The following is a 23,084-nucleotide window of genomic DNA, read 5'->3' as shown; positions in this document are numbered from 1 at the left end:
CCTCCTCCAGGGGATCTTCCTGATCGAACCCACATCTCTTATGTCTTCTGTACTGGCAGGCGAGTTCTTTACCACTAGCACCACCTGAAAAGCCCTTACTATGCTCTTAAAAGATTTATAAATCCAACCAACCACACGTATGAATATAATAATTCAGATTTTTTAAATGTGCAATGCAGTATGTCAACCTTAAAATTGTTCTCTTAAATTGTTCAGATAAAAATCACAAGTCTCATCGCTTTTTGACGTGAAATCATGTGATTGGTTTGCTTCTCTAATACATCAAATTGTTCCAACCATTAAGGAACAGATTTCCAAATTAAGCCAAAGATTAAAAGATGCCCTAAAATTAACACACATTCTTTAGCATTATGGAGTTTTAGCCTGCCTGCTAGTTTTTTCTTTCCTGAAGATATAAACTAAACTTCCTAGCTAAGATGAATAAATTAAATGTCAAAGGGAGTTTTGATGAGATTTCATCTGCTACAGAATTGAGAATCACACTTTTTCAGAATGATTCTAGCTGAGATTCTTCTGCTGCGTCAGTGGAGAGGGACCCCAGATTCATGCCTTTCGTTTGGGATATGGTTACAAAACTCAGTACATCCTGTTTTTCCCAGGCAAACATCTCTCAAGTTTCACTCTGACTCAGTTTTTACTGAAGTTCTTTTCATCTTCTTGTCATCAAATTTGGGTAGATAGAAATTGGTTTCCCTGCTAAGATTTCTGTTAATTTCCTTCACCACTGGACTGGATTCAATTAATTTCTTCCCTTTGTTTCTTGAGTTGTGAATTATTTTCTGATTTTTTTTTGTTGGGGTCACATTTTATAGTCAATTTATTGACAATAATCAACAATCAAGGAACAGTGTCAGCATTAATATTAATATAATTATTGCTATTCTTTCCTTAACTCTGTTCCTTAGACAGAACCAAGTGTTAACATTTAGATGTGTATCTTTCCATATCTTTTTTTTACTTTGTGAATACATAGATAGCAGATCCACACCACACACACACACACACACAAACACACACACACACACACATTGAAGCATTTATTGAGTACCTACTGAGTGGCTTATAGCAGTGATTAAGAATCCAACCTCTGATGCCAGACCCCCAAGGTTCAAATCTTGGTCCTGCTACCTACAAGATATGTACTCATGTTTTCCTCTCCAAAGTGGTATTAATAGTAGCCTCTATTTCATAGTTATCATCACAAAATTAAATAATATATATGACACAATACTTGGTTCACAATAAGTATTAATTATATTTACTTTAAAATCTCAATTAGTGCCAAAAACATAAATACCATAAATATTAAAGTTTAAATTAAAATGCTTGCTGTTTTAAAAGCAAAATGAGATAATATAACACATGGTTCTGTAACAGACTTATAGACTTAGAGAACTAACTTATGGTTATGGGGGGGATGGGGAGAGAGAGAGATTGGGGGTTTGGAATTGACATGTACATAATGCTATGCTTAAAATAGACAGCCAGAGTTTCTGGTTTTTCCCTATAGAACACAGGAAACTCTGCTCAATATTCTGTAATAACCTAAATGGGAAAAGAATTTGAAAAAGAATAGATACTTGTACATGTATCACTGAGTCACTTTGCTGTACACCTGAAACTAACACAATATTATTCATCAATGATACTCCAATATAAAATAAAATTTTTTTAAGAGGACAAATAATTGTAGACTTGCAGGAAGTTGCAAAAATAGACATAGAATCCTATGCAACCTTCCAAATTTCCCCAGTGGTGACATCTCATATAATGAAGAAAATGTCAAAACCAGATAAACAACAACAACAAATGTGATTCTATACTTTGCTTTACTTAAAAATAGCTCATGAACCTTTTTGCTTGTTAATGTATATAGATATACTATATCATTCTTTTATTAGCAATTGCATATGGGGCTTCCCCTGTATATGGAAGATCCCCTGGAGAAAGGCATGGCTACCCACTCCAGTATTCTTGCCTGGAGAATCCCATGGACAGAGAAGCCTGGCAGGCTACAGTCCATGGGGTCACAAAGAATAAGACACGACTGAGTGACTAACACTTTCACACTATCCCATGATTTGATTTTAGCATGTTTTATTTAACCAATTTGTTGGACATTCAGGCTTTCCAGATTTGTGCTATCAAAAACCATGCTGAGATGAACATCATTACACAAGATCCTTGCACAATTTTAAAGTATTTCTTGAAGGAGGGAATTCCTGGAAGGGAAATTGCTGAGTCAAAAGGGTATGTGCAATTTATAAGGCAACAAGTGCTGACTTACTGCACACCAAGTTGCATCCCCAGTAGGGCTTCTTGAATCAGGAAAAAGAGGCTGAGTAAATGTCTTTATTTTTTCTTTTAAGATTTTTTTAAAAGTCTTTGTTGAATCTGTTACAATTTTGTTTGTTTTATGTTTTGGTTTTTTCTGGCCAAAAAAAAAAAAGTAGGATGATTTATGGGATCTTAACTCCTCAACCAGGGATGTGTGGGATGTGGGATAGCTGGGGTCTTAGCTCCCCAACCAGGGATGGAACCCACAGCACCTGCATTGTATGGAGAAGTCTTAACCACTGGACCACCAGGGAAGTCCCTAGTGAATGGCCTTTTAAATTCTTCATCATGCTAGACTGTCAACCCATTCTCATGGTGAGCGATGGGGGACAGCTGCTGTTTCATTGATGAGAGAGAGAGCAAACACACCTTTCCTTGCAGAGTACAGCTAAGAGATTTGCCTCTGTGATTGAAAAAACATCCAAGTGGTCCAACTTCACCAAAGAAGAGACCTCTACGCTGGCCACAGTCTTACTGGAGAGTGTGGAGAGCACCACGTTGGCAGCTTTTCTGAAACCCTCAGCGAATGTCAGTCAGACTATTCAGACGAAACACTTAGGTAGGATATATCTTTGGTGTCAAGATCGCACCTGGGGTCTGACTTAGGCGGGTGACTTTGACATTGTGATTCTCCATGGCTTTCTCATATACCACATCCAACTTGTGTCTCCTGCGTTGGCAGGTGGATTCTTTACCACTGAAGCACCTGGGAAGCCCTAAAGTAGAGTGGAGGACAGTAAAATCTGTAGGAGAAGGGATCAGAAAAGAGGCAGATTTTGTAGACAAACGCAGGCTTCCCTGATGTCTTAGTGGTAAAGAATCTGCTTGCAACGCAGGAGATGCAGGACACCTGGGTTCAATCCTTGGGTCAGGAAGAACCCCTGGAGGAGGAAATGGCAATCCACTCCAGTTGTTCTTGCCTGGGAAATCCCATGGATGGGGGACCCTGGCAGGCTACAGTCCAAGGGGTCCCAAAGAGTTGCAGGTGACTGAACACACAGTAGGGAGTCACAATTTTACTTGAGGTAATGGGAGGGAGTTGGATTGTAAAGTTTGAGAATAAACACAGTCTCATCTAGCTTATATTTTAAAAGGACACCTCTGGTTCCATTACCTACCTTGTTTTCATTTAAAGTCCTGTAATTATTGTCATGTTACAGGTAAGAAATCTGAGGTTCAGAGAGGTTAAGTCATTGGTTAAGTTTACACAGCAGGCGAGTGGTAGAGCTGGGCCTCCTAGTTTGTGACTGCAGAACCTGAGCTCTTTTCCACCCTGCTGGGCTTGCTCCAGACCCTCCTGATTTCCTTTGGTTTTGGAAAACCAGTCTAACTTTGGAATAGTCAGAGGCTCATGACTCTGTTATCTTCCATTCTTGTTCACTTCAAGTTCATTTCTCCCTGAAGCATCTCCTAAGATGTGAACCCTTACTCCTAGAGTTCCAACTGGGTTTCGAATTTGTTTGGTGCCTCCATCTGCCTGTCATTAATCAAGGGCCTCAAGATCTTTCCCATGACCCATTGTTCTTTCTGTTCTTTCCCTCGCTTACAACTAGAGATGCATTCCTTTCTTGGCCAGAAACCAAATTCAGATCCCACTTTCTGGGTGACCTCCTGCCACTTCTCCCTTTCTCCCTTTTAGATATTGAGAGCAAAGTGATCGATAAAGAATGCACTAAAGAGAATGAGACATTTAAGTTGAAAGCAAAAGGGGATGAAATGAAGATTTGGTGTTCCACGATTGAAGAATCTGAATCCACAGGTACAAACCCATTCCTGAGAAACAAAGAGGAGAGTTATGGTGCAGTCAAGCAACAAATATTAATGGATTGATTGCTTTTTTAAAAAAATTAATTTTTAATATTTTTTAATTGGAGGGTACTTGCTTTACAACATTGTGCTCGTTTCTGCTGTACAACAAAGTGAATCAGCTATGTGTGTGCTCAGTTGCCTAGTCATGTCCGACTCTTGGCGACCCCATATACTGTATAGCCCTCCAGGTTCCTTTGTCCGTGGGATTTCCCAGGCAAGAATACTGGAGCGGATTGCCATTTCCTTCTCCAGAATCAGCTATACATATTCATATATCCCCTCCCTCCTGAGCCTCCCTTCCACTCTCCCCACGGATTGACTGCTTTTTAGACCTTTTTTTAATTAAACAAATTTTTTACAGTAAGCCCTTATTGGTTGGGCTTCCCAGGTGGCACGAGTGGTAAAGACTCTGCCTGCTAATGCAGGAGATGCAAGAAACACAGGTTTGCTCCCTGGGTCGGGAAGACCCTCTGGAAGAGGAAGTGGTGACCCACTCCAGTATTCTTGCCTGGACAGAGGAGCCTGGTGGGCTATAGTCCATGGGGTAGCAAAGAGTCAGACTTGACTGAGCACAACAAAAACAATATTTTGTTGGTGATCCGTTTCAAATAGAGCAGTGTGTTCCTGTCAATCCCAAACTCCCCCTATGTATCCTTTCCCCAGACTCTCCCCACCCCGACCCCCGCAGTCACCATAAATTCATTCTCTATGTCTGCAAGTCTGTTTCAGTTTTGTAAATAAATTCACTTGAATCATTTTAAAAAATTCTGCATGTAAGTGACATCCTATGGTTTATTTCCTCTGTCTGACTTACCTCACTTTGTATGATAATCTCCAGCTCCATCCATGTTGATGCAAATGGCATTATTTCATTCTTTTTTATGGCTGAGTAGTAGTCCATTGTTTATATGCACCATATCTCCTTTATCCATTCACCTGTCCATGGATATTTAGATTGCTTCCATGCCTTCACTATTGTAAACATTGCTGCAATGAACATTGGGGTGCATCTATTTTTTAATGTTAATTTTTTATTATTTTGAGCAAATATTATTGAAAATAAAAAAATAATGATAGAGGCAGAAATAGCCCATGTCCTCAGGGAGTTTCCCATCTTCTAGGGAAGTCAGACATTAAATAATCTCTGGGAGTAGAGTCTAGAAGAGTGTGGATATTTGTATATGTATGGCAGGTCTATCAAAAAGACCCTGATGCTGAGAAAGACTGAGGGCAGGAGGAAAAGGGGGTGGCAAAGGATGAGATGGTTGGATGGCATCACCAACTCAATGGACATGAGTTTGAGAAAACCCTGGGAGATAGTGAAGGACACGGAAGCCTGGAGTGCTGTAGTCCATGAGGTTATAAAGAGTCAGACACGGCTTAGTGACTGAACAACAACGGCTGATTTACTTTGGTATGCAGCAGAAACTAACACAACATTGTAAATCACCTACATCTCAACAAAAAAATTAATTAAAAAATAATCTTACAATATGGGAATGTCAAGATGTTTCCTATCTAGGCCAGCAGCCATTGGTCACATTTTGTTGCTGAGAGCTTTAAGAGTGGTTAGACTGTGAGTGTAACATACATACTGGATTTCAATGTCTTGGTGCCAGAGATGAAGGAATTAAAATATCTTATTAATAATTTTTAGAATGACTACATGTTGAAATGAAAATATTTTTCAGGTAGTGAGTTAATATATAATTAAAGTGATTTTTTTTACATTGTTCTGAAACGTGGTTACTGGAAAATTTTTAATTACACATGTGGCTCATACTATATTTCTAACATACAGTGCTAATCTGTATCAGGAATTAGCAAACACTTCCTGTAAACTGTGGTTAGTAAATGTTTAAGGCGTTGAGCGCGATAGGATCTGTTGCAACTATTCAACTCTGTCGTCAGGGTACGCGAAAGCATTCCTAGGCAATATGTAAATTAATGGGTGAGACTGTGTTGCAATGAAATTTTTATTCACATACACACACACAAGAAAACAGGCAATGGGGACTACCTTTAAGGTCCATTGGTTAAGAATCTACCTACCAACGCAGGAGACATGGGTTTGTTCCCAGGTCAGAGAAGATCGTACATTCTGCAGGGAAATGAAGCCTGTGTGCCACTACTACTGAGCCCATTCACTGGAACTACTGCAGCCCGCATGCCCTAGAGCCCATGCTCTACAACAAGAGAAGCCACCACAATGAGAAGCCCATGCTTTGCAACTGGAGAGTAGCCCCTACTCACTGCAGCTAGATAAAGCCTGCTTGCAGCCACAAAGACCAGCACAGCCTAAAAAAATTTTTTTAATTAAAAAAAAAGCAATGATGGCCAGATTGGCTTGTAGGTCATTGTTCATCACTCCCCTGATCTATATGCTGTCTGGATGGCCCAGGAACAGGCTAGGACACAGACCACCAACATTGAAAGGGGAAGCCTATCCAAGAGATTGAACAAGAATAACCATAAATGTGAGAAGGGAAACTTATTTCCCACTGCTGAGTTGGATCATCCCTTAAAAACACAAATTCAAATTAATTTTTAAATGTAGCCAAGATTTTTTTTTTTAGGTAATACCACCTCAGGATGTTTTTTCAAGTTAATTTATTTATTTGGCTGCGTTGAGGCTCTGTTGTGGCACATGGTCTCTCTACTTCTGGTGCTTGGACTCAATTGCTCTGCGGCATGTGGGATCTTAGTTCCCTGACTAGAGATCGAACCTGAGTCCTCTACATTGTGAGGTAGATTCTTAACCATTGGACTACCAGGGAAGTCTCAGATTTTTTTTAAAGTTTCTGATGAGAGTTAACTATCTGGAAGTTCACCAGTGTTTCAGTCCTCAGAGGAGGCCAGTGAAGGGGCAGAAATACATGAGATATTAAAGTGTGTGTGTATGTGTGGATGAGTTGGGTCATCTGTAATAGCTACTAAGCAAATGATTCACTTTTTTTTTTTAATTTGGGGGATATTTCAGGGATCAACGGGGTGGCTTTCGTCTCCTTTGCGGGTATGGAGTCTATTTTGGATGAGCGCTTCTTCAAATATCTTCAGATCCCCTGGGCCAACTCCAAGAAGAAGCTGAAGATGAATTCTCGTGTTGTTGGGGGCATCATAACAGGAAGGAAGAAAGATGGGTTCTCTAAACCAGTCATCTATACTCTGGAGAACATCAAGGTTGGTGACAAGGTTTTCACTGGGCCCCCAGCTATCTATTGGGAACTCCAAATCCTCTATTGGCTTAACTCTCATTTTTTGGCAGGGACCCATTAAGCAGAGCTTCCCTGGTGGCTCAGTGATAAAGAATCTGCCTGCTAACACAGGAGACATGGGTTCGATCCCTGGGTTGGAACATTCCCCTGGAGAAGGAAATGGCAACCCACTCAAGTATTCTTTCCTGGAAAGATCCCATGGACAGAGGAGCCTGGTGGGCTACAGTCCGTGGATTCGCAAAGAGTCAGACACAACTTAGTGACAACATTAAGCAACAAGTGTCCACAATTTCTGATAACTCAACCACTTCCCAAAATCCACCTCTAGAAAAATGAGCTCTTCTATTTCAATGTGGCATTTTTCCATTCATCAATGGGCAAGGTTGAGGTTAGATTAAGTAACGTTGATGCAGGAACATTGACATGAACTTTATTTATATTAATTATAACCAAGTTAGTGATGGAGACAGGCCTGGCACCCAAGACATTTCTTTTCATCACTGCACTTGAAATATCAGCATTTTTCTCCATTCCGTACAGAACGTGTCCACATCTTCTCAAGGTTGGTAAGGTTGAATCCATTCAAGATGGATTCTCAGGTAACTAAAGGCTCTGAATTTTCAGCCAAAGCAGAATTTTGAGACTGCTATCTGCGTTTCCTGGAGACCGGATGTGGAGGGAGGCAGATGGACGTCCTCAGGCTGTGTGCTCCTTGAAGCTTCCAAGACGCATACTGTCTGCGGCTGTAATCGAATGGTGAACTTGGCCGTCATCATGGCTTCTGGGGAGGTCACGGTCAGTAATGATGCTCTGTAGTCTGGGTCCTCAAATCCAATGGGAAAATACTGATTAACATCCATTGTGTGCCTCTCACGGCATTGGGCATTGTGGGAGGGAGTCATGGGGACAGAAGGGGTGTGTACCATATCTCTGCCCTTAGAGAATTCATGGTCTGGTTGAGAAGCCATGACATTTGTATATGAAATGAGAACTGACCCTAAACAGGTGCAGGCACGATAATAACCACAAATCCCACTTACAGAGCACCTGGGCTTCCCAGGTGGCACTAGTGTTAAAGAAACCACATGCCAATGCAGGAGATGTAAAGTGATGTGGGTTTGATTCCTGGATTGGGAAGATCCCCTGGAGAAGGAAATGGCAACTCACTTCAGTATTCTTGCCTGGAGAATCCCATGGACAGAGGAGCCTGGCAGGATATAGTCCATGGGGTCAAAAAGAGTCAGACACGACTGAAGCACCTTAACACACGCTATGTGCTTGACTCTTTAGCTGTTTTTAGATGCACTTTTCAGGTCAGAAGGCTGGACCTCAGTAGTCTGTTTAGTCATTAAGCCAGTAGTTAGTAGAGACGGGATTCAAACCCAGGGTGGTCTGAGTCCAGAGGTCTCTTTCTACAAAATCGTCTACAGGCATACTTCATTTTATTGCGCTTTGCAGATATCACTTTTTTTAAAAAGAGAAAACAAATTGAAGGTTTGTGGCAACCCTGTGTACATTAAGCAAGTCTGTTGGCACCATTTTCCCAACAGCATTTGCTCACTTCATGTCTCTGTGTCATGTTTTGGTCATTCTCGCAATATCTCAAACCTTCCACCAGCAAAAAGATTATGACTCACTGAAGGCTCAGGTGATGTTAGTATCTTTTAGCAATAAAATATTTTTTAATAAAGGTATCTACATTTTCCAGATGTATGCTATTATACACTTTAAATGTGTATGGTGAGTATGGTGGCATGTAAATATAACTTTTATATGCACTGGGAGATAAAAATTCATGTGATTCATTTTATTGCCAATATTTGCTTTATTGCGTTGGTCTGGAATTGAACCTTCACTGTCTCTGAGGTCTGCCTGTAAATGGTGCAAGAATTTGTGTTACAGAAACTGAGAGTTGTGTCACTGAGAACTGGGGTTAGATCAGGGAGGAGGTGGAACATGAAATAAGCCTTGGTGAGAAGTTAGATTTGGTAGAGAGGAAAGACATGCTCATTAGTGCTGTGATGGGTATCCTTGTCTATCGTAGGATCCCAAGTTCAGTTCTCTGCCAAGCAGGTCCTAAATTGCTACTTAGAGGAATGTAAGGCTTAAGACTTAAGAAAATTCGATCCAGAGCAAGTCTAGCCTAGTTTCAAGTCCCATCTCAATCACTTCGTAGCTGTGTTTCCATTGGCAAATCACTCAACCTCCCTGAGCTGAGCCAAATTTTTTCATCTTAAAAATGAGAACAAGAGAAAAATGATGACTCAGGAGTTCCCTGGCAGTCCAGTGATTAGGACTCAGCACTTTCACTTCCATATCCTGGGTTCAATCCCTGGTCTGGGAACTAAGATACCACAAGATGTGGCCAAAAGACAAAAACAAAAAATAAAAAGCATCAGCATTTGATTAGGGAAAAAGAGAAAAATGATGATGAAAATGAACATTTATGCATGTTTTCTGCACTGTTGTAAGTACTTGAAGCATTTTCATTGAATCCTCCTGGAACTATTCCACATGATAGTTACTGTTAGTAGCCTCATTTTAACAGAGGAGAAAACGGGCACAGAGCAGTTAAGTATCTTCCCCAAGCTTAAACAGTCAGAAACTGGCAGAACTGTAGTCTTAACCACTACATCATAACATCATAGAGAAGCTGGTGTCTGGCATATCTTTAACACATAGAAAGCACCCCAATAAAATTAATTGCAAATAATGGCATAGGGAAGGACTCAAATTGTCACCTCCACTCCCGGAAGTTGGAGCTTCTCGGAACACCTATTATCAGTCCTGGTGCAGTGCAGATAACAGCAACCTCTCAAGATATGTCAACCAGGAAAGTATTTAATACAGGGGCTTGGATGCTCACAGAATTGTTGGAAGGGATGGAGACTTGAAGTCGGGGGTTCTGCCACTTGAATTTGGCTTCAAGATCACCCCTCTGCAGCTGAAATCCAGAGGTCATAAATTACCTTTGGCATTTTACCCCACATCCGTGAAATTAAAGATTGGATAGTCGGAATGTGGAGTCCAACCATAGCTCACTCCTGTCTGCAGAAAATTGGTATCTGCCTCCATCCTGCCTTTTAAAACCTTCATGTGTGCATCTCACTGGAGAACCTAAATGATGTTCAGGACCTTAGCCCCAAGAGATTATGGGAAATGTAGTTTGTAGACATCTTACCCTATAGGAATGGAGCATAAGACAGGGATGAGATTGGGTGCTGATGGATGCCAAAGGGTGATAATGAACAATATCTAGTTCACACCAAGAGCCTGAGGAAGAAAAAGCTTCCAAGGTCTATATACCCAAGCCAAGAGTCTGGATAGTGCTTTTTTCTGCCTGGGGGTTATACTGGTTCTTCTCTGAGGCCAACAGTGTATCTCTTTTCTGACAGATGGAGTTCACCTTGTACCTTATTAGTCATGTGGGCACGATCATCTCACTGGTGTGTCTTGCCATGGCCATCATCACCTTCCTTCTGTGTCGCAGCATCCGAAACCAGAACACCTACCTCCACCTCCACCTCTGCATATGCCTCTTCCTGGCCAAGTTACTGTTTCTCACTGCTGTGGACAAGACTGACAACCAGGTCTCGTATCCCTCAGGCTTTGTCCCCATCCATCCCCATCATCTCCCCATCTGCTTCTGCTCATCCTCACCTAACTCCCTCAATGCTATTTTCCACCTCAGGACCTTTGCACATGCTTTCCCCTCTTTCCATACTCATCTGCCAGCTTCTAGTTGATGCCTTCTTGTGATAGGTCTCAGTTTAGAATGATTTTCCTGATCATGTTATGTATGGGGGTGGTCTCTCTTCCTACTCTTTAAGCCTTTGGTTCTTACCTGAGATGATTCCATGCCCTCAGGGGACACTTGGCAATATCTGGAGATGTTGTTAGTTGTCACCTTTGGGAGGGGATGCTGCTAAACATCTTACAATGCCCAGGACAGTCTCCCCCATCTTCCCATAGCAGAAAATAATAAGGCAATAGTGTTACAAATAGGGACTTCTCAGGTGGCTCAGTTGGTAAAGAATCCCCCTGCCAGTACAGGAGTCACAGGAGACCCAGGTTCAATCCCTGGATCAGGAAGATCCCTGGAGGAAGAAATGGTTACCCATTCCATTCCTGCCTGGAGAATCTCATGGACAGAGGAGCCTGGTGGGCTCCTCTGGGGTTACAAAGAGTCAGACATGACTGCACACAGCACAGCAGTAGCAGTGTTATAAATATTAGTAATGCTACAGTTGAGAAATTCTTTGTTTAAAAACTGAAATATAGTTGATTTACAGTGTTGTGGAAATCTCTGCTATACAACAAAGTGACTCATTTATATACATATGTACATTCTTTTTTAATATTCTTTTCCCTTATGGTTTATCACAGGATATTCAACATAGTTCTCTGTGCTGTACAGTAGGACCTTGTGTCTCTCCATTCTAAATTTAATAATTTGCATCTAACAACCCCAAACTCCCAGTCCCTCCCTCTCCCTCCCCCCACCTTGGCGACAATGAGTCTGTTCTCTATGTCTGTGAGTCTGTTTCTGTTTTGTAGATAGGTTTATTTGTATCATAGTTTAATTCCACATACAAATGTTATCATATGGTAATTGTTTTCTCTTTCTGACTTACTTCACTTAGTGTGATCATCTCTAGTTGCATCCATAGGTGAGCAATTCTACTTTTTATCACTCATTTTGCATCTTTTCCCAGCACCTATTAATATTTGAATCCATATTGATTTTTTTGTTGTTGTTTTACTTATTGTGTATCTACCTCTTCCACAAGATTGTGTGCCTCATGAGAACAAGAACTTTTGGCCAATTAAGCTCCAATAACTGTGTCAGAAACAGTAGGTTCTCGGGGTATTTCCAAAGGAAGCACTACTGACATTTCAGGTGGGATGATCATTCTTAAAGCAGAACTACCCTCTCACTATGGGATGTTTCACTTCCTAGACCCCTTGTGAACCTTGCTAGTAGCATGCCCCGCCTCTCATCGTGGGACCAAGGGTGAACAAAATTTTCCTGTAAAGAAGCAGATATTTTTAATTTTGCAGATGCTGTGGTCTCCATTGGCAACTGCTCAACTCTGCCATTTTAGCATGAAAACAGCCATGTTGTTGTTTAGTCATTCAGTCGTGTCTGACTCTTTGCGACCCCATGGACTGTACCCCGTCAGGCTCCTCTATCCATGGGGCAAGAATACTGGAGTGGGTTGCCATCTCCTTCTCCAGGGGATCTTTCCGACCCAGATACTGATCTCCCCCCACCCATCTCCTGGCATCGGCACACAGGTTCTTTACCCGCTGAGACACCAGGGAAGCCTGAAAACGGCCATAGAGAATACATTAATGGGGAAGGCTGTGTGTCAATGAAATGTTAATTACAAAACCTGCAATAAGTCCATGGCTGTAGTTTGTGGGCCCCTGCTCCTCCCCCCACCCCTGTATCTACAAACATTCCCTAAAGTAAGGTGGTAATCTATCTGTTTTTCTCTCAAACTCTCCCAGTTTTAGCACTGGAAGTTGTACATCCTGAGAAAACTCATTTCTAGGAAAACCTGAATGACTGGTGTCCCTACTAAAGGGATGGAACTACCTACAGTGAAGAATATATCTATAAATATTTGTGAAATGAATGAAGAGGCCGTGTTTGGAGAAGTCCAGTCAAAGTAGCCCCTTTACGGTTTATTTTTTTTTTAATTTTTTATCGGAAAATAATTGCTTTACAGTATTGTGCTGGCTTCTGCCAGACATCAACATGAATCAGGGAAGGAGGCAGGACACAACCCTGAAAGAATGACATAGCTGTTGAGGATACAACATAAACTGATTAGAGCCAACTAGGTCCAACATGGCAGAAGATTCAACTTGCGGTGGACCTTGAGCCTCATTATACACTACTGTAATACATTAGGATGCTAAATGACCACCCACAGGCACCCAGGCCCACCGTCAAAGACCAAAAAGTGGACGGTGGCCCAATTCCTGGAAATCCCTGATCCTTCCCCCAAATATATAGTTGAAATAATCCTCCTACTTGTTAGCCTATGAAATTACCCAGCCCATAAAAACTAACCACCCTGTGTTCACAGCTGGTTTCGCCTTTTGAGACAGACTGAATTCTGTCATGGAATGTGTGTGTGTGTGTGTGTGTGTGTGTGTGTGTGTGCTGTGCATGCTCAGTCATGTCTGACTTTTTGTGACCCCATGGACGTAGACCACCAGGCTTCTCTGTCCATGGGATTCTCAAGGCAAGAATACAGGAGTGGGTTGCCATGCCCTCCTCCAGGGGATCTTCCCAACCCAGGGATTGAATCCACGTGTCTTGCATCTCCTGCATTGGCAGGCGGATTCTTTACCACTGAGCCACTTTGGAAGCCATATGGAATGTATAGATAAACATTCTAAATAAATAATGCACACTCTAAATAAATCCACTTCTTACCTATCAAAAGCAACAACAACAGCAACAGAGGAGCCGCTTCTCTGCCTTCTTCCTCTGAACATACTCCCTGGAGTAAGGGAGCCTGAACGTGCCTGATTCTCCTCTGCAGATGGTCTGCGCCCTCATCACAGGATTTCTGCACTACCTTTTCCTTGCATGCTTCTTCTGGATGCTGGTGGAGGCTGTGATGCTCTTCCTTATGGTCAGGAATCTGAAAGTGGTGAATTACTTCAGTTCTCGAAACATCAAGATGCTGTATCTCTGCGCCTTTGGCTATGGGCTCCCAGGGCTGGTGGTGGCTGTCTCTGCTGGCTTACAACCACAGGGTTATGGGATGTATAATCGGTAAGTGACATTCTTCTCTTTCCCTGAAAATTATTGTTATTATTAATTATTCCATTGTGATAATTAAATGAACACACAAAAGAGCAATAACAGGAGCAGTAGTCATGGCTACCATTTATTGAGCTCTTACTTTATGGGCTGTAGGTCTCAGGGCTGCCATGGGCAGTAGCACAGGTTGTGCACTGCACAAATCCGGAAGCCATTGTTTGCACTATAGTATTGGTGGTAGTAGCAATGTAAACAGTAAACTTGATTGCAAAGTTTTCAGTTCGTAGACTCTGGAGCTAACTTGCTTGGGTGTGGATCCAAGCTACACTGCTGTCTAGCTATGCTGCCTTGGGCAAGTTACTTAAACTCTGTATGCTCTCATTTCCTCATCTATTATATGCAAGCTGATGACAATGCCTATATCATAGCGTTATTGTGAGTGTTAAATGAGTTAGTATCTGCAAAATATTTAGACAGTGTCTGGCACAGTGTAAAGCATTATACATGTTATTATTGCCACCATTCTTTTGCCATGGTCTCTTTTTTTTTTCATTTAGTTTTTAATTGGAGGAAAATTGCTTTACAATGTTGTGTTGGTTTCTGCCATACAACAACATGAATCAATGGTAATTATGCATATGTCCCCTCCCTCCTGAGCCTTCCTCCTCTCTACCACCCCACTCTTTTTAGGTTGTCACAGAGCACCAAGCTGGGCTCCCTGTATGACACAGCAGCTTCTCACTAACAATCCCATGGACAATAGGAGCCTGGCAGGCTACAGTCCGTAGGGTTGCAAAGAGGCAGACATGACTGAAGCAACTGAGCATGCATGCACTAGCTATCTATTTTACACATGATAGTGTGTATATGTCAATGCTACTTTCTCAATTCGTCCCACCCTCTCCTTTCTCCACTATGTTCACAAATCTGTTCTCTACATCTGCATATTCATTCCTTCTCTGCAAATACATTCATCAGTGCCATTTTTCTAGATTCCATGTATATGTATTAATATACGATATTTGTTTTTCTCTTTCTGACTTACTTTGCTCTGTATAACAGGCTCTAGGTACATCCACCTCACTACAGCTGACCTAAATTCGCCCCCTTTTATGGCTTAGAAATATTCTGCCATGGTCTGTTTTAAAGTGAGGTAGGTTTATCAAAGGTTCTATGTGAGAAGATAGTAGTTATAGTTGTTGTTCAGTTGCTCAGTCATGTCCAACTCTTTGAGACCCAATGGACTGCAGCACATCAGGTTTCCCTGCCCCTCACTATTTCCTGGAATTTACTCAAACTCATGTCTATTGGGTCAGTGATGCCTGCCAACCATCTTCTCCTCTGTTGCCCCCTTCTCCTCCTGCCCTCAATCTTTCCCAGCATCAGGGTCTTTTCCAATGAGTCAGCTCTTCTCATCAGGTGGCCAAATTATTGGAGCTTCAGCTTCAACATCAGTCCTTCCAGTGAATATTCAGGGTTGATTTCCCTTAGGATTGACTGGTTTGATCTCCTTGCTGTCCAAGGGACTCTCAAGAGTCTTCTCCAGTACCACAGTACAAAAGCAGTACTCAGCGCTCAGCCTTCTTTATGGTCCAACTCTTGGATCATACGTGACTACTGGAAAAACCATAACTTTGACTATATGGACCTTTGTTAACAAAGTCTGGGCTCACTAAAATCACTCTTTTCATTTGCATCCCAGCTATCTGGGGCCAGTATCGTGGTTTTTCACATCCCCACCCCTAGGTCCTCAGTGCTCACCGAGGGGAGTGGTTTACGGCTGCCTGATAGCAGGTATTGTTTTTCCTGATCACCCTCCAGGCTCAGAAATTCACATTTGGAGGGCTGGAATCGCTGATGGCTGTGACATCCTTGTTTACTGATATGGCAGGAAACACTCCATTTCTCACTTCATTTCTATTAACAAATAATTACAGAATGCCTCATCCATGCCAGGCTTTGCCCTGAGTGCTGGGTATTCAGAGATAAACAAAACATTCAAAGTCCAAATTCTCCTGAAGCTCATAGTCTAGTAGGGAAAGATAGACAATTTACAAATAAACAAACAACTGAGCAAGATAATTTATGATACTGATAGATGTTATATAAAAAAAAAAAAAGCAGCAAATTCTGCTAGGGAAGGACCAGACACCGCGTGACTTTTCAGAGGAGGTGATATTTGAGCTGAGAATTGAATGACAAAGTGTACCTTGGAGAGTTCTGGAGAGAGGGAATACAAAAGTTAAGAATTGAGAAATGATCTCTATCCCAGGCATTAAGAGAACGTTTCAGGAAGGTTCAGTAAGGAAGAAGGTCTGAAAGAATAAAACTGAAATGTGACCTGGTCCATCGTGAAAATTTTCACTTCAACCTCATCCTCCAATACTCTTCCATAAGCATATCTGGCAGGGCATGAGTCATTTTAGGGTTAGGCATTTGATACAATGACTGACTCCTGTTTTTCTTCATAGCTGCTGGCTGAATACAGAAACAGGGTTCATCTGGAGCTTCCTGGGGCCAGTGTGCACAATTATAGTGGTAAGCTGATTGCTTGGTTTGATGTATTTTGGAGGAGGATCAAAGAGACTCAGGGCTTCCCAGGTGCACTTTGTGGTAAAGAACACGCCTGCCAATGCAGGAGATGTAAGAAAAGTGGGTTCAATCCCTGAGTCGGGAAGATCCCCTGGAGGAGGGCATGGCAACCCACTCCAGTATTCTTGCCTGGAGAATCCCATGGACAGAGGAGCCTGGCGGGTTATAGTCTATGGGGTTGCCAAGAGTCAGACACAATTGAGTGACTGAGAATGAACACACATGGTAAGGGAGTCAGCCACTTTCATTTGTCAAATCACTTGCTTTTGTCAGAGGCTCAAAAATAGGCAGATGAGTGGGAAAGTTTTATAGAAGAAAAAAGGGAAGGCTTCAGGTATGCCCTGCTCAGAGGCTGTTGACACAAGGACTCTACAGGTAGGCTGACTAAAAGCGGGGCATCCTAGGTGATCCATTAGGGTTATATACTGGCTTTCTCCTTTTGGTCCTAAGTTTGAAGCAGAGGCAGAAATGAGGGAGGCTGTCAATTATCAGTCAAGTCCTGATCATCTGGGGTCGGTTGTTGAAGGAGTTGTTGTTTGGCTTCCTGGAGTAGTTACTGTAGACTATAGGTCGAAGTTCTCTTTTCATAAATGGTCTGGCCATCATCCATTTGTATATCCAGTCTTTCCATCCCTTCTGCTTGGCTCTGCAGGTCAATTCCATCCTCCTGACTTGGACATTATGTATCCTGAGGCAGAAGCTTTCTAGTGTCAATGCAGAAGTCTCCACACTCAAAGACACCAGGTACAGTCCAGCCTTCCTTTCCCCTCATCTTCTAGTCTCCTCTCCTTCTTTCCCCAAATATTCACTGAGTACCTTTTGTAAGCCTGGTCCCGCACTCCAAATGGAATATAGCATACTGTCTAGATCAGGAAGACATGTGAAGCATGCCTTAGCACCATTGCTAGGAAGAACGAGTGTTTCCAATACTAAAATCTGTTGACAATACCTTTTTTAAGATATAGTGTTTCAGTGTAAGGATGCAACACAGTTTGTTTAAATGATCTGGTGGCTCAGATGATAAAGAATCCACCTGCAGTGTGGAAGACCCGAGTTTGATCCCTGGGTTGGGAAGATCCCCTGGAGAAGAGCACTCTAGTATTCTTGCCTGGAGAATTCCATAGACAGAGGAGCCTGGCAGGCTACAGTCCATGGGGTCACAAAGAGTCAGACCCCACTGAGTGACTGAACACACACACCAACTCCAAATTCTCAGTTCACCCCTCCCCCATACCCCCTCCTCCTTGGTAACCACAAGTCTGTTCTCTATGTCTGTGAGTCTGTCTGTTTGGTAGATAGCTTCATTTGTGCCATATTTCAGATTCCCTATATAAGTGATATCATATGGTATTTGTCTTTTTCTGTCTGACTTACTTCACTTAGTATGATCATCTCTAGGTCCATCCATGTTGCTGCAAATGGCATTATTTCATCCTTTTTTATGGCTGGGTAATATTCCATTGTCTATATGTACCACATCTTCTTTATGCATCCATCTGCTGATGACCATTTAGGTTGCTTCCGTGGCTTGGCTACTTTACGTCTAGCCTTTTATTACCATAGACAATATTGCATTAAATATATGTGTCCACACATCTTTGCAACCATGTGTATCTGTAGGCCAATTGCCTTTTCAATGGCTGTAGGGTTTAACTTCCCCACCTCTAGGCTTGGAACCTGTGTTCCACATTTATTCTCACCCAGGTGATGAGTCACATGGTGGTGGCCTCAGACTATACCTGGGACCATGGTGGGCCATGAGAATGACAGCCAGAACTATATCCTCTGCAAATCTTCCCCTCCAGGTTACTGACCTTCAAAGCCTTTGCCCAGATCTTCATCTTGGGGTGCTCCTGGGTGTTGGGTATTTTCCAAATTGGACCCGTGGCCAATATCATGGCTTATCTGTTCACCATCATCAACAGCTTGCAGGGGGCTTTCATCTTCCTCATTCATTGTCTGCTCAACCGCCAGGTGCGTACCTGCTGCCCTCCCAGCCCCGCTCCTTCCAGGGAGCTTGCCCCTGCCACACACACTCCTCCTGTATCTAAGTGTGATTCATCTCCCCATGGTGTGTATACACCTTCAGGTACGGGAAGAATACAGAAGATGTGTGACCAGGAAGACCAAACCCAGCTCTGAGACCCAGACCTCAGGGATCTTACTGTCATCCATTCCCTCCACTTCCAAAACGGTGAGAGACTGTGTGTTGTCTGCATGTTCAGACCAAGTGTTATGTGTTGAGTACCTGCTGTAAGCTAAGCATTTGTTGTTCGGTTGCTCAGTTGTGTCCAGCTCTTTGTGACTCCATGGATTGCAGCACACCAGGCTTCCCTGTCCTTCACTATCTCCCAGAGTTTGCTCAAACTCATGTCCACTGAGTTGGTGATAACCATCCAACCATCTCATCTTCGGTTGTCCCCTTCTCCTCCTGCCCTCAGTCTTTCCTAGCATCAGGGTCTTTTCCAGTGAGTTGACTTCTCTCATCAGGTGGCCAAAGTACTGGTGCTTCAGTTTCAGCATCAGTCCTTCCAATGAATAGTCAGGGTTGGTTTCCTTTAGGATTGACTGCTTTGATCTCCTTGCTGTCCAAGGGACTCTTAAGAGTTTTCTCCAGCACTACAATTCAAAAGCAGAGAAGGAAATGGCAACCCACTCTGGTGTTCTTGCCTCGAGGGCTCCATGGACAGAGGAGCCTGGTGGGCTGCAGTCCATGGGGTCACAAGAGTAAGACACAACTGAGCGACTAAACCACCACTACCACAATTCAAAAGCATCAGTTTTTTGCTGCTCAGTCTTCTTTATGGTCCAACTTTTGTATCTGTACATGGTTACTGGAAAAACCATAGATTTGACATTCATGTGTATTAACTCATTTGATAAACTGTGGTATTTAAAGGTGGGGATTGGAGAACTAGGCTGCCTGGGTTTAAATCCCAGCTCTGTGCTTCAGTAGCTGTGCAAACTAAAAAAGATAAAATCATGACTCATGGATATGAAGTAAGCATATGTTAAGGCTGTCTGAGGAGGCCTTACAAATAGCTGTGAAAAGAAGAGAAGTGAAAAGCAAAGGAGAAAAGGAAAGATATTCCTATTTGAATGCAGAGTTCCATAGAATAGCAAGGAGAGATAAGAAAGCATTCCTCAGTGATCAATGCAAAGAAATAGAGGAAAACAACAGAATGGGAAAGACTAGAGATCTCTTCAAGAAAATTAGAGATACCAAAGGAACATTTCATGCAAAGATGGGCTCAATAAAGGACAGAAATGATATGGACCTAACAGAAGCAGAAGATATTAAGAAGAGGTGGCAAGAATACACAGAAGAACTGTACAAAAAAGATCTTCACGACCCAGATAATCACGATGGTGTGATCACTCACCTAGAGCCAGACATCCTGTGAAGTCAAGTGGGCCTTAGAAAGCATCACTATGAACAAAGCTAGTGGAGGTGATGGAATTCCAGTTGAGCTATTTCAAATCCTGAAAGATGATGCTGTGAAAGTGCTGCACTCGATATGCCAGCAAATTTGGAAAACTCGGCAGTGGCCACAGGACTGGAAAAGGTCAGTTTTCGTTCCAATCCCAAAGAAAGGCAATGCCAAAGAATGCTCAAACTACCACACAATTGCACTCATCTCACATTATAGTAAAGTAATGCTCAAAATTCTCCAAGCCAGGCTTCAGCAATACATGAACCATGAACTTCCAGATGTTCAAGCTGGTTTTAGAAAAGGCAGAGGAACCAGAGATCAAATTGCCAACATCCACTGGATCATCGAAAAAGCAAGAGAGTTCCAAAAAAACATCTATTTCTGCTTTATTGACTATGCCAAAGCCTTTGACTGTGTGGATCACAATAAACTGTGGAAAATTCTGAAAGAGATGGGAATACCAGACCATCTGACCTGTCTCTTGAGAAATCTGTATGCAGATCAGGAAGCAACAGTTAGAACTAGACATGGAACAACAGACTGGTTCCAAATAGGAAAAGGAGTACGTCAAGGCTGTACATTGTCACTCTGCTTATTTAACTTCTATGCAGAGTACATCATGAGAAACGCTGGCCTGGAAGAAACACAAGCTGGAATCAAGATTGCCGGGAGAAATATCAATAACCTCAGATATGCAGATGACACCACCCTTATGGCAGAAAGTGAAGAAGAACTAAAGAGCCTCTTGATGAAAGTGAAAGAGGAGAGTGAAAAATTTGGCTTAAAGCTCAACGTTCAGAAAACTAAGATCACGGCATCTGGTCCCATCACTTCATGGGAAATAGATGGAGAAACAGTGGAAACAGTGTCAGACTTTATTTTTCTGGGCTCCAAAAACACTGCTGATGGTGATTGCAGCCATGAAATTAAAAGACGCTTACTCCTTGGAAGGAAGGTTATGGCCAATCTAGATAGCATGTTTAAAAGCAGAGACATTACTTTGCCAACAAAGGTCCATCTAGTCAAGGCTCTGGTTTTTCCAGTGGTCATGTATGGATGTGAGAGTTGGACGGTGAAGAAAGCTGAGCACCGCAGAATTGATGCTTTTGAACTGTGGTGTTGGAGAAGACTCTTGAGAGTCCCTCAGACTGCAAGGAGATCCAATCAATCCATACTAAAGGAGATCAATCCTGGGTGTTCATTGGAAGGACTGATGTTGAAGCTGAAACTCCAGTACTTTGGCCACCTGATGCGAAGAGTTGACTCATTGGAAAAGACCCTGATGCTGGGAAAGATTGAGGGCAAGAGGAGAAGGGGAAGACAGAGGATGAGATGGTTGGATGGCATCACTGACTTGATGGACATGGGTTTGGGTAGACTCTGGGAGTTGGTGATGGACAGAGAGGCCTGGCGTGCTGCAATTCATGGGGTCGCAGAAAGTCGGACACGACTGAGCGACTGAACTGAACTGAACTGACGTATTCCAAGAACAAGTAACTAAGATCCAGTGGCTTAAATAAATAGGAAATTCTTTTTATTACAAGAATAGAAGCTCAGAGTTAGGTTTTGCTGGTATTAGTTCTGTTGCTTAGTGAGGTTGCTAAGGATCAAAACTCTTCCTAGTTTTCCATCCCGTCAATAACATGCTGATTTTTCATCAGTTATTTTCATGGTTGCAAGGTGGCTGCCATAGCTCCAGTCATCATGACCATGTTCAAGGCAGGAAGACGAATGATGGGACAGAGTGGCAAACTCACCTTTCAACCCTCTCTTTTTAACAAGAAACAAAAGCTTTTCCAGAAGCCCCTTAATGGATTTCTCTTTCACCTAATTGATCAGAACTGTATCACATGAACACTCATAGTTACAGAGGAATTTGACAAAACAAATATTCTGCTTTCTAGCTTCTAGAATGGGGATATCAATAGTCAAGAGGCTGAGAATAGCTTTTGAGTTTGTTAACAGTGCCTGCCACACTGGAGGTAATTGTTAACATTTTAATGTTTATCCTTCTAGTTTTTGTTGCCATATTTATCTCTCCCAGTATTTGTAAGACCTGTGCCCACATACATATGATCCCTGAGTTCAAATTGTACTAATCCTGCCATTGATTCTGACTCTGATTTCTCTCACAGGGTTGAAGTCCCTTCTTGCTTTCAAATACACAACGGAACAACATCTCAGGAAAGCAGGTGCCTGTAGAAGCCTTCTCTGAAATCTCTTCTCAGCTTAATGTGGAAATGCAGTATCTCATCAGCCCTAGAACTCTCTGGGCAATTTGGATTATGGATGATTGGGTGGGGTGGTCTTCCCATGGCTTCCTGCCCTGGTGAGAAAAGAAGAGCTTCTGTCCCAGCTTACCATTTTATCTTCTGTTTTCTGCAACTCTGACTTGTCAGAGTTTTGTGGAGATAACAGATCGCAGTGCAATGGCAGGACCAAGAACTTCTGGCTACCACTTTGATTTGTCCTAAGTCCATTGATGTGTGGCTTTAAGCATGCCTCTCCAGCTTCTATCACATGCTTCACACACAGAGTAGCCCTCAATAAATGAATTGTTTTCTGACTGGCTGGCTTGCTTGTCAACGAAGAACCCTCCAGCTCTTTTTTAAACTTTTTTTTCTCCTGGTACTGAGGTATAGCCAATTAACAAACAATGTTGTGATAGTTTCAGGTGAACATCAAAGGGACTCAGCCATACACATATATGTATCCATTCTCCCTCAAAGTGCCCTTCCATCCAGGCTGCCACATAACACTGAGCAGAGTTCTCTGTGCTATACAGTAGGTCCTTGTTGGTTATCCATTTTATTTATTTATTTATTTTTAATTAGTTTATTTTCTATTTTTTAACTTTACAATATTGTATTTGTCTTGCCATACATTGACATG

General features: G+C 42.3%; 1 protein-coding gene across 1 annotated transcript in view; it reads left to right on the top strand.

Moving 5' to 3' along the window:
- Positions 1–22,758, top strand: part of LOC145510863 (adhesion G protein-coupled receptor E1-like) — a 65,694-nt gene extending 42,936 nt beyond the window's left edge. Inside the window, 12 exon segments of the mRNA XM_081503038.1 lie at positions 2,740–2,917; positions 3,912–3,994; positions 3,997–4,117; positions 7,148–7,347; positions 8,007–8,177; positions 10,778–10,972; positions 13,943–14,178; positions 16,638–16,704; positions 17,411–17,502; positions 18,564–18,732; positions 18,848–18,952; positions 22,328–22,758. Coding sequence (XP_081359164.1) covers positions 2,740–2,917; positions 3,912–3,994; positions 3,997–4,117; positions 7,148–7,347; positions 8,007–8,177; positions 10,778–10,972; positions 13,943–14,178; positions 16,638–16,704; positions 17,411–17,502; positions 18,564–18,732; positions 18,848–18,952; positions 22,328–22,333 — 1,623 coding nt within the window. The 3' untranslated portion in view covers positions 22,334–22,758.
- Positions 22,759–23,084: the final 326 nt, after the last annotated feature.

This window comes from Giraffa tippelskirchi, chromosome 6 (assembly GCF_054371585.1).
Source record: "Giraffa tippelskirchi isolate mGirTip1 chromosome 6, T2T-mGirTip1v1.2.pri, whole genome shotgun sequence".
NCBI lineage: Eukaryota > Metazoa > Chordata > Mammalia > Artiodactyla > Giraffidae > Giraffa > Giraffa tippelskirchi.
The sequence above is the reverse complement of the archived record's forward strand: the minus strand, read 5'-3'. Positions and strand labels throughout refer to the sequence as shown.